Source organism: Myotis nattereri, assembly GCF_964212035.1.
Source record: "Myotis nattereri genome assembly, chromosome: 1".
Taxonomy (NCBI): domain Eukaryota; kingdom Metazoa; phylum Chordata; class Mammalia; order Chiroptera; family Vespertilionidae; genus Myotis; species Myotis nattereri.
Genome location: NC_138075.1, coordinates 140,929,989 through 140,941,700, shown reverse-complemented (window position 1 = coordinate 140,941,700; position 11,712 = coordinate 140,929,989). Strand labels below are relative to the sequence as shown.

At 38.5% G+C, this 11,712-nt stretch overlaps 1 protein-coding gene across 1 annotated transcript in view; it reads right to left on the bottom strand.

Moving 5' to 3' along the window:
• Positions 1-11,712, bottom strand: part of MASTL (microtubule associated serine/threonine kinase like) — a gene marked incomplete at its 5' end in the record, with an annotated part of 51,133 nt that overhangs the window by 2,120 nt on the left and 37,301 nt on the right. Inside the window, 4 exons of the mRNA XM_081104249.1 lie at positions 1,575-1,676; positions 1,764-1,877; positions 7,942-8,083; positions 9,308-10,450. Of these exons, the coding sequence (XP_080960375.1) occupies positions 1,575-1,676; positions 1,764-1,877; positions 7,942-8,083; positions 9,308-10,450 (1,501 nt within the window). The remainder of the gene's footprint in view (positions 1-1,574; positions 1,677-1,763; positions 1,878-7,941; positions 8,084-9,307; positions 10,451-11,712) is intronic.

Sequence of the window (11,712 nt, the reverse complement as noted above, 5' to 3'; positions counted from 1 at the left end):
ACAGTTGAAGCAACTGTTTTGTAACTGAAGAATACCCCTACCATCGACTTCCCTATGTAAACTAAACTGTTCATTAAACAAGCAGAAATCTGAGGTCACTGGTAAAACTGCCTTTCTTCTGTCTCCACTTATTTTGAGCAAATTACTGTACATTATAGCTATTTGCTGAACAATGGTTTCTCAGCTTCAGCACAACTGAAATTTGGGACCAGATATTTCTTTGTTGTGGGGACTCTCCTGTGCATTGTAGGATGGGGAGCAGACTCCCTGGCCTCTACCTACTCAATGCTCCAAACTGTGACAACCAAAAATGTCTCCAGACAATGCCAAGTGTCCTTTTGGGAGCAAAGTCACCCCAGGTGAGAGCCCTTGTTCTAAAGTCAGTTTTAGAGCTCAGTTTACACAAATGTCTGTACTCTCACATTATACAGATTTTTGCTCAAAGTCCACTTTTCACAGAGGTTTCCTGACCCCTCCATCTAAAAAATATCTCCTACCATCACTTTGTATTCTCTCACCCTGCTTTATCTTTTTTTTTTTTGTTTTAATCCTCAACCGAGGATATGCTTTTCATTAATTTTAGAGAGAAAGAGGGAGAGGGAGAGAAAAACATTGATTGGCTGCCTCATGCATGTGTCCAAACTGGGGACTGAATCCATAACCTGGGTATATGCCCTGACCTGGAATTGAATCCATGAGCCGGCAGTGCACAAGACAACACTTTAGTCATTGGGCAACATTTGCCAGGGCCTGCTTTATCTTTCTCCATAGTCCTTACAACTAGATGGCATTATGTCATGGTTGCATTTGTTTACTTCGTCTTTCCACTGGAATATGGGTACCTCTAGCACCTGAAACAACATTGTCTGGCACCTAAAAGTCACTCTATAGGATTTGTTAAACAACAAACAAGCAAACAAACTATGGAACTTATTAGAGGGGACACTCAGAAGCTGATGCAAATGACATATTACTAAAGCTAAATTTTCTAAATATACCCTGTAAATGGAAATGTAATGCTTATTTGTCTCTCTATATACCCTGTTACAAAAAGGATCTGATGGCAGCTGATGAGATCTACTAGCAGTTCAAAACTATAGTTTAACATATCCCTGCAGTGGAAAAAAACCACTGAATGGATCATAATGGACCAATTAGTCTTATTTGAGGTAGTATGGTACCTGATACATTTATCAATCAATAATGGTATCAGAAAAGAAGCAGTATGAAATTATAGAATTAAAGTTTTGGTAAAAAAGTATTTCTTGTATTCTTTTTCTTTGTATTTATTAGGCTCTGATAAACCTAAGACACTGACAAGATAAAATTGTTTCAGGTACCTGCTTGAGATTAATAAAATTAAATGAGTGACTGTCACAACCTGACCACAGTAAATTTTAATGTAGAATAAGGACAAAAATATCAATGGATACCTAGAGGGCAAAAATAAACTAAAAATCTGTTAAAACAAATTTAACAGTTAAATTATCTTTAGTATTGTGAACTTCATATTATTAACATTCTGCCCCTGAAACAAATCAAGGGTAAAAGGGTTTATTAATACAAAAGCTTACCTTTCATTCCAGCTCTCTTTGTATCATCAATAGTTAAAAGTATTTCTACTGCACTTTGAGCATCATCAGATAACTTTTCTTCACCTTCAGGCCAAGGGATATCTACAAATATGAATAAGCTTATTGATCATTGCTCAATATAATACACAGAGATAAATGAATCTATCTTAATAGGAGAAAAAGAATCACCTCTTTTCAGAATATTCTGGAATACCTGTTGTGGTGTTTCATCATTGAAAGGGGGAATTCCTGTTAGAAATTCAAACAAGCAAACTCCAAGTGCCCACCAGTCTACTGCAGGACCTAGAATTTAAAAGGAAGTAGTTGAATTTGAAAGAATTTTCTACAAATGTTTGATCAACTAAAACATTAGTACATGGATATTTGGGCACAAAGCATTCATTTCCTAAGGCTTTCTTCTGGCTTCATAAGGTACAGTCAGATGACCTTCATTTATGCAATATGGCAATTACTTTCCTTCTCTATTTTCTAAGAAGTTAAAATTAGCATTTAATACAGCTAGTTAAAGAAAAGATAAAGCTATCTTTGGTCATTTATTAATAACCTGATATTCTGGATAGTTACATGTTCTAAATCCTAAAACACAACCCAGGAATGCATTTAATCTAAAGATTATTCTCTAAAAGTAATTACAGTACCTCTCAATTTCAAATTGGGAAATAACATTTTGATTTCATGTTTCACGCACTTCACAAAGTATGAAATGAAGTAGCTACATTTATACTAATTGGAGGATAGCCTGGTAATTATGGAAAGCCTTACTTACAAAGTGTTTTCATGTGTTTTATTCCTTTTAAGTTCATAGAGGGATAAATTAGTTTAACAAGTAATATCACTTAAACTACAGCTTGAGGTAATTAGGAGTTAAGTCTTAATAAGCAGGTAAAACTGATTTCTAAATAGTATTTTTATTGAAAGCACCAATTATATACAAAGATGTTTTAAAGGATTATTTTTAAAATGACCGTATAATCTGGCTTATGCTTTTGTTTAGTTCTGTTCATGAATAAGGTATTTACTAACCAAAGATTAACTTTAGTCCCAAAATGGTTAACTTTAGTACAAATTTAGAATAGGGATTCTATAGTCTAGTGCTAAATTTGCCTGGAAATCACTCTTAAAATCCAATTTCACAAAATCCATTACAATGTTTAAACAACTGCCGCCCTTTTAAAACAAATAGGGAAGTACTGTGGAATATGCCATTAGGAAAAAGAATCACATGCACATAGAATGCCTTTTCACCTGCAAGCAACATAAGCCCATTTCCCCTGCGAACACAAGATGTAAAGGGTATACAGGCTTTTATGTCTTTGGTAATCACTATAAAAACATACAAACCACCTCAGTTAGTAGATTTTTAAAAGCAGCACCAAGAAAGTATTCCTGTAGGTTAGATAATATAATGAATATAACCAAACAACAGAAAAGTAGGGGGACATCAGGAAAAAACATACATTTTATTTAGTTTACTTAGATTAGAAATTTAGGACCCTTTGACCAGTTCAGCCCAAATGTACTCATGTCAAAAACATACATGCTTTCTCCATGGATATGTCACACATACCCATATATGTGAGTCAAAGTCTAATAAGATCATATATTGGGATTAATTATAGCAATTATATCATCAGTCCAAGAAAAGAGAACAAACTGATTTTATACTACTGACTTTCTAATTCACAACCCACTTCTGTAATTGGTATATTGATACTGTTTATACCTTTTTATTTTCTAATAATAACAGAATTAAATGGTTTAGAAAATTCCAGCTATTTTGTAGCTGCTAATTTTATTGTTTTTATCAAGCCTATTTTCTCTGTTGCAGTAAAAAAGAAAAAAAAAGAAAAGTGGTATCTTCAGTCTCTGCTACCTTTAAAAACTATAAAAAATGCTGCATGCCTACATTTGTTTTCACAGAGCAGAGCAACCCTGGATGTCTTCCTGCTCAGAAGACAGAAGATACTTCATGTTTATAATTCATAAGTGAGCTGAAGTGAAAAATAATTTTTTTCTGCAATGTGATCTAGTTATACTTTGACTTTTCTGTTTAATGTGCTTTGCCATATTGCTTTAAAGAGAAGCTCACTCACCGGAAGTCAGAAATCCTGCAGGTAAGAAAACAATAGTTAGGCGCATTGTATTAAAATTCTGAGTTCATTCTCTCATCATGCATTGAATTAGATAACAGGGATTGTGACGGTACTATAAGGGGTACAAAGATGATTAAGAAAGAGCTTTTTCTCAGGAGAAAATAGCCTGCTTTGGGAGAGACAACACAGATAATTTTAACACAATGTTAAGAGAGCTGAAACAAAAATATGCACAAGAAGCTATGGGAGTGCCCTGGCCGATGTGCTCACTGGTTAGAACACCAGCCTGTGCACTGAAGGGTCTCAGGTTCGACTCCTGACCAAGGGCAAGTATCTGGGTCCCAGGTCAGGGTGTGTTTGGGAGGCAACCAGTCCATGTGTCTCTCTTACATTGATGTCAATGTCTGTCTGTCTGTCTTTCTCCTTCTCTCCCCCTCACTCTCTCCCTTTCACTCTCTCTGAAAAGCAATGGAAAATAACATCCTCTGGAAAAAATATCCTTGGGTGAGGATTAAAAAAGAAAAAAAAAGAAGCTATGGGAGAATCTGGCAGAGTTCCTATGTTTGCATGGTGAGGGGAAGACCATGGAGGGCATCAGAGGAGTCATAGCTGTGCCTCAGCATGACAGTGGGAAATAGAGAGGTACACATGTAGTAAGGAGCAGGGACTGCCCCTGGGACCTGGGATGGGGATGTGAGGAAACAGATAGAGAACAGGGAACTGCTGTTTTTTGTTTTTTTCTCCTTTTGATTAAAAATTGCTTTGTATTACTTGTTATTTTAAAAACAATATATCAAATCACTTTTATAAAAAATAAAAATTTAAAAATATATCACTAGATAGCGGAGGTAACTAGGTGCCCCACTAAAATAGTGGCAAGATCTGATAAAGTAAATCTTTACATCTGAAGCTTACTTTCATACTTTATCCTAAGTTAGAGAACATGCACATTGTAATACAGTAAATGGGCTAGCAAATCCATGACTTAGCAAAAGGGGTGCTCACTTCACAAAACCAGTTACATGCCCGAGGAACTTATTGCTTTGGCTAATAAAGGTGAAGAGTAAATGTGTCCACTTGGAACAGTGGAGAGATTTTTCTCAACAGCGACTGAGTGCTGCCCAGGAATTCTCCTGGACTGCGATCTCGAGGGAAACTTCAGACACTAGTCTTAGGAAACATTCTTAAGCTTTTGTAGTGGAGAAAATATAGTAACTAAAATATAACAACTAACTATAACACAGATAGAGTGACCTGAGCTTTAAACAGTTTCTAATGAAGTAATACAGCAGTGAATAAGTAAGTCTCCATAACTGATCGAGGGACCTTTTATGGAATAGGTGACATTTGAACTGATGATAGATGAGAAAAAATTGGACAGGAAGATAATTGGGGACTGGCTTTTCTAAGCTACTTATGGAAATACTTGTGGAAAATTTGAAAACAAACATGTCTCAAGGAGCGGACTGGGAATACAGGCCTGTCAGTGACTCTGAGAGGTGGCTGCCATGAGAGCTTGGGGTCTCACACGCTACGACCACTAACCTGGCTTTTAAAGGGTCGCCAGAGTTTTTCAAGGAGGGAAGCAGCACGTGCCATGTCACGTTTTAAGAGCAAAACCTGTGTTTGGTGTGTGACCCTCTGGAATGCTTGTGGTCTCTCCGACCGTGGACTCCAGGCTTTTAAAAGGTGGGCAAGGGTACAGAGTCATGGGAAGAGAATCATTTAAATCTCTAGACTGAAACATATAAAACAGCTCAGCTATCTGCATTTTTCTATGGTTTTCCAAATAAATGTCTTAAAGAAAAAAAAGCAAATAAGGGGGGAAGAGGAAAAATCTGGTGGCAATGATTATAGGTAACAGAACGAAGTTGAAGAGACCAGAAAGAAAGCCATTAAATGAACGAAAGGAAAAGATGAGGCAGAGATAGTGGCCGAAATGAAAAGGTGAGGAGAAATACTGCAGAGATGTGGTTAACCTGATTTAAATGTCTGAATGTAGGGACAATGGCTGTATCACCACAACCATGGTGAAACCGAGATCGGGAACAGAGGAGGAGAACACTGGGTAACAAACCCAGTTTTCACAGGCGGCATCCGAAAGTCCAGCAGAATACTAAATAGAGACTAGGCGCGTGTGTGCTGCCTAGTGAGAGTTAGGGTTAGAGATCAGTGTTTGGGAAACATCAACACAGACCCAACCGAAGTCACGGGAGTGATGAGATTAACAGGGAGCGCATGCATCAAAAAGGGTAAGGGGCAGGATCTGGAAGAACATCTGTACTTACAAGAGAGAAGGAAAGAACTGAGGAGGAGCAATAGAGGTAAGAGGAGTGAGACTGAGAAGAGGCTGGCCGATTTGTAAATAATGACATCATAGACGACTGGTAATAAAGTTTCAATTAAATAGTTGGGATAACAATCAGACTGCCAAAGCAAAAGAGGCACCTTTGAGAAGTTGGGTAGTGAGTGGAAGGGTGGAAGCTAATTTTCAGACTAAGGAAAAAAATCCAGCAAAGAAATAAAAGTTATGGATGGTGGGGTGGGGAAGATGAGACAGATGACCACCAAGAGTTCAAAGCATCTGTCAAGATGTAGAAGAAAGCAGCATGGATGGAACTGGAGAGCATTACGCTAAGTGAAATAAGCCAGTCAGAGAAGGATAAATACCACATGATCTCACTCATTTGTGGAATATAATGAACAACATAAACTGATGAACAAGGACAGATCCAGAGACGGAGAGGCATCGATCGGACCGTCGGGCCTCGGAGGGAAAGTAAGGGAGGGTGGGGGTAAGGGGAGAGATCAACCATATAGGCCTAACCAATGGACACGGACAACAGGGGGGTGAGGGCATGAGTGGGGGAGATAGGCGGTAACGTGGGGATAAGGACACATATGTAATAGCCTAATCAATAAAAAAATTAAAAACAAACAAACAAAAACAATAGAGGATATGGAGCCCTAACCGGTTTGGCTCAGCGGATAGAGCATGGGCCTGCAGACTGAAGGGTCCCAGGTTGGATTCTGGTCAAGGGCATGTACCTTGGTTGCGGGCACATCCCCATTAGGGGTTGTGCAGGAGGCAGCTGATCGATGTTTCTCTCTCATCGATGTTTCTAACACTCTATCCCTCTCCCTTCCTGTCTGTAAAAATCAATAAAATGTATTAAAAAAAAAAAAGATGTAGAAGAAAGGGCTCAGCCGGCACGGCTCAGTGGCTGAGCGTCGACATATGAACCAGGAGGTCACGGTTCAATTCCCGGTCAGGGGCAGGCTCCATCCCCATTGTGGTACATGCAGGAGGCAGCCATCAATGATTTTCTCTCTCATCATCGATGTTTCTCTCTCTCTCTCCCTTTCTCTCTGAAATAAATATATATAAAGATGTAGAAGAAAGGGTTATGTTGTGGGTTGAATCATGCCCTCCTGAAAAAAGATAAGTTGAACTCTTAACCTTGAAGTTCCCTGAATGTGACATTTGGAAATAGGGTCCTTGCAGACATAGTTAGGTTATGATGAAGTCACACTGGGGTAGGGATGGTCCCTAATTTAATATGACTGGGGTCCTCCTAAGAACACAGCCCTGAGACTACAGAGACAAAGGAGAACACATATGAAGAGGGAAGATTAGAGTGATCCATCTAAAAGCCAAGCATGGTCCTGTCAACTCTTTGATTTTGGACTTCTAGCCTCCAGAACTGTCAGACCATAAATTTCTGTTGTTTTGAACCACCCAGGTGATAGTACTTTGTTACAGTAACCCTCGGACACAAATACGGCTCATTTTCAGAATGTAGGAAGGGAAAAAAGGATAAGTGAAAATGTCATCCTTTTTTTCCCTATATTTCAATTTGAAAAATAGTTCATTTCTGGCTTGACCCTCTGGTGAGGGTACAAGTGAGGTTAAGCGCTAAACAGGAACAGGCTTCTGCAGACTGAACAGAGGTATTGGCTCAACTTTGTATGTTTTGAGCCCAAGCTACAACAGACTTGTTTAAAGCAAAGGAAAGCAGGGCTGAAAGGTGGGGCTTCTCTGGGTCACTGAGACTATACCAGAAGCAAACAACAAACGGCTGCAGGCCTTTTTTCCCGGTAACAAATGCTATATGTAGGAGGAAAGAGTAATGCATGAGTAATTTTCTTCTACTTCAGGTAATCCAAGTACCAAAGAAATTTAAAACAATTTTACCTCAAAAGAAAATGTAGTGATAGGTACACTTCAAAAACTCAAGACATGTCTGCCTTACCATGGGCCCTGCCTAATAGCAGCTCAGGTGCGAGGTAGTCTGGGGTTCCCAGGATTCGCCCATCATCCACTGGGGCTGCCCCTCTTCTCACACTCTTTGGAGTTCGATACGGAGTTCCTGACTTGACCTGACTTGGGGTCTGCTAATTTAAAAAAAAATTTTAAAAAGACAATAAATATCTTAATTCTTTTTACAGTGAAAAGAAATGCCAAAACAAAAAAGCTGGGGATAAAGGACATACTCATATCCTTAATTTTGAGAAAGGACTCATAAAGAATTATACAAAGTCCTCATATCTAACAATATTCAATAGTTTAGGTAACACCAACTATTTCAATAAGATCTGGACATACAAGAAAAAATGAAAACGTTAACAAAAACACACAAAACTCCACTGTAGGAGCCTGAGGCTGACAAATGACTGAAATATTATGATAATATGTAAGATAGAACTAAATATAAATAACCTCTTGTGCTAACTGGAGTTTAAGTGCTTAAGGTATTTTGTTGTCTCATAAGGACTCTGAGCTCAGCAGGACAGAGAGCATTATATTCTACAGGCAGAAGGGAAACAGACTCTGAGGGTAAGGGACTTCTAAGTCACCCAGTAAGTTCTGAATAGAAAACCCAACTTGTAACTCTCAAATTTCCACTTTTTTTTAATTATGATGTTTCTCCAAGGGGAAAATAAAAGGGGTTAGAAAATAAAAACAAAATAAGATTTAGAATATGTATTTTCAACTTTTTTTTCTGTAAAGAAGAGATCACCTAAATATGTCTTTAGAAGAGAGCAGAGTAGATTTTAATTTTATAACTCACAGATTTTCTGGGGTCAAGTGAAAATATGTAGTTATAAATATACTAGAGGCCCGGTGCATGGATTTGTGCACCAGTGGAGTTCCTCTGCCTGGCCTGTGGGGATAGGGCTGAAACCGCCTCTCCGACATTCCCTGAGGGGTCCCAGATAGGGAGAGGGTGGTTCTCGGGTGACACCCCCCGGAATTGGACTTCCTCCTCTCTGGTTCCAGGTGCGTCACCTGAGAACCGCTGCTGCCAAGTGACCACAGCTCAGCAACTCCTGCTTTGAGCATCTTCCCCCTGGTGGTCAGTGCACGTCATAGCTACTGGCCGGCCGGCCGGTCACTTAGGCTTTTATATATATCGATGATCGTAAATATGTGTAAGTGTATAGAGCAGTACAACCACTAGCTTTACCTTTCTGCATGAAAACTTCCAACAAATTTTCCAGTAAGTAAACCAAAACTGTATGCTTCATATCATGTAGTTTAGCTGAGAGGCAAGAGTCTGGCCTTCAGGTTTACTTTTCTACCGTCCACAGAACAAAGTGTTAGAAAGTTATACATACCTGATATGGCAAGTAGGGTCTTTCTTTTTGAGTTGGGGTTATGGCCATGGGGTATGAACCACTATAAGCACACGAAATATCCATTGCATCTAAATTAATGCTCATTTTGGAGGGTTCTGAATTATTGGATACATTAATATGGCTGTTAAAACTTCGAAAAGCTACAGCATTTCTTTTAGAGACGGTTAATGTTTTCAACACCTCTGAAGAAGGAGCTAACATTTTTTGGTTACTTTCTTGGACAACAGGCTCCTCATCCCCTTTTGGCAAGGTACTTTCTTGGCAGCTGAGTGATACACTAAGAAAGTCTTCACTATTTGACTCTTCAAAAGAAGATTCTTTGATGCTTTTGTTTGGATTTAAGGACTGCCTTTCTAATGGACTTTCCAATATAGAAATTCCAGGAAAAGATGAATCAGAGTCCATACAAATACTTTTAGAAGCTCTATCATCATCAGAACATAGAAAACTAGAACTTAAGTTGTCCTTGTTATTTTTGTCACAATCTTCATCCAGCTCGCACATAAGATTTTTTGCTATCACTGGGATATTTGTTTTTTCTGGTGTTTGTTGTTTATCCATAAAAGAACCGACCATATTCTCCTTATAAGTACAGTCATTTTGCTGACTTCTACATACTGATAATTTAAGGTCCTGAATTTCAGTTGTTAAGCCTGTACTTTGATTTGTGTAACAATCTCTCATTTCATTACTATGCTTATACTCTATACAATTTTTTTTATTCAGTATAGTTTCCTGACAAGGACTGGAGTCAACTAACTCAAAATGTCTCTTAACACTTTTTTTCCCAAGGTGCTCTTCAGTTATACCAGCAGAATTTACAGTCCCCTGATTTGACTGATGAAAACCAGACCGTCTTGTGCAAGTGGCCATATTAGTGTTATTTATATCCAGTTCTCTTGCTTCCCAAGAATCTTTCCCAGAGAAGCACTTTTTAGCAAGGTTTACACAAGAGCTTCCACTGGCAGGAATGGCACTACTATTCTGGATGGGAGAAAGGGCTAATTCAAGATTCTTCTTATTGAAACTTATGGTCTCAATGTCATTTGTAGATTTTGTACATAAAGGCTTTTCAGTTGTGTTCCAACTCATCATTGGAGAGCCCGATCCATTGTCATTTTCCTAAGAGGAGAGGGAGAACCATTTTTTAGTTATATAAAGCTGAGATTTTTTTAACCTATTAAACCTCTGTCCACTTAGGTGGAATAAATGCCTCATCAACTATTATGCTACCTATTCCTACTTTCCAATGGAACAAAAGAACGATGATAACACATAATTAAAAAGCAGCATAGCCCTAACTGGTTTGGCTCAGTGGATAGAGCGTCAGCCTGCGGACTCAAGGGTCCCAGGTTCGATTCCAGTCAAGGGCATGTACCTTGGTTGCGGGCACATCCTCAGTGGGGAGTGTGCAGGAGGCAGCTGATTGATGTTTCTCTCTCATCGATGTTTCTAACTCTCTATCCCTCTCCTTTCCTCTCTGTAAAAAATCAATAAAATATATTAAAAAAAAAAAGCAGCATAAATTATAGCATACAATTATAGCATACACTTATACACATTATTTAGAGTGAAACACTGGTCTAAAATGTAAATCAATTACTCTATAATACTTATTTGATACTCTATTACATGTTATTTATTTATTTATTTATTTATTTATTTATTTATTTTAATATATTTTATTGATTTTTTACAGAGAGGAAGGGAGAGAGAGACAGAGAGTTAGAAACATCGATGGGAGAGAAACATCGATCAGCCGCCTCCTGCACATCTCCTACTGGGGATGTGCCCGCAACCCAGGCACATGCCCTCGACCGGAATCGAACCTGGGACCCCCCAGTCCGCAGGCCGACGCTCCATCCACTGAGCCAAACCGGTTTCGGCCTATTACATGTTATTTAAATAGAACAAATTAACAGGCAACATATTTAGACAAATTTTGGCATAAGGCAGCATTATGTATATATCTTCTTTGCAATAGGAATATGATTGATTTTGTTTTGAACTGCAAAAGTACAGGGCTTGATATAAATATAGTTAATAGTAAATTATAGCTAAAATATTATTATTATTATTTGTTAAATATACTTTTATTGATTTCAGAGAGAAAGGGAGAGAGAGAGAAACATCAATGATGAGAGAATCATTGAAGGGCTGCCTCCTGCACAACCCACACCTCAGGATTGAGCCCGCAAACTGGGTATGTGTGCTCTGACCGGGAATCAAACAGTGACCTTCTGGTTCATAGATCAATGCTCAACCATTGAGCCAGGCCGGCGGGAATAGTCAAAAATATTATTAATACAAGCATGTATCACTTCAAACAAGTATAATAACACCAAGCTGATAAGGATGAGGCTAAATTAGTGGTAATTTATAAT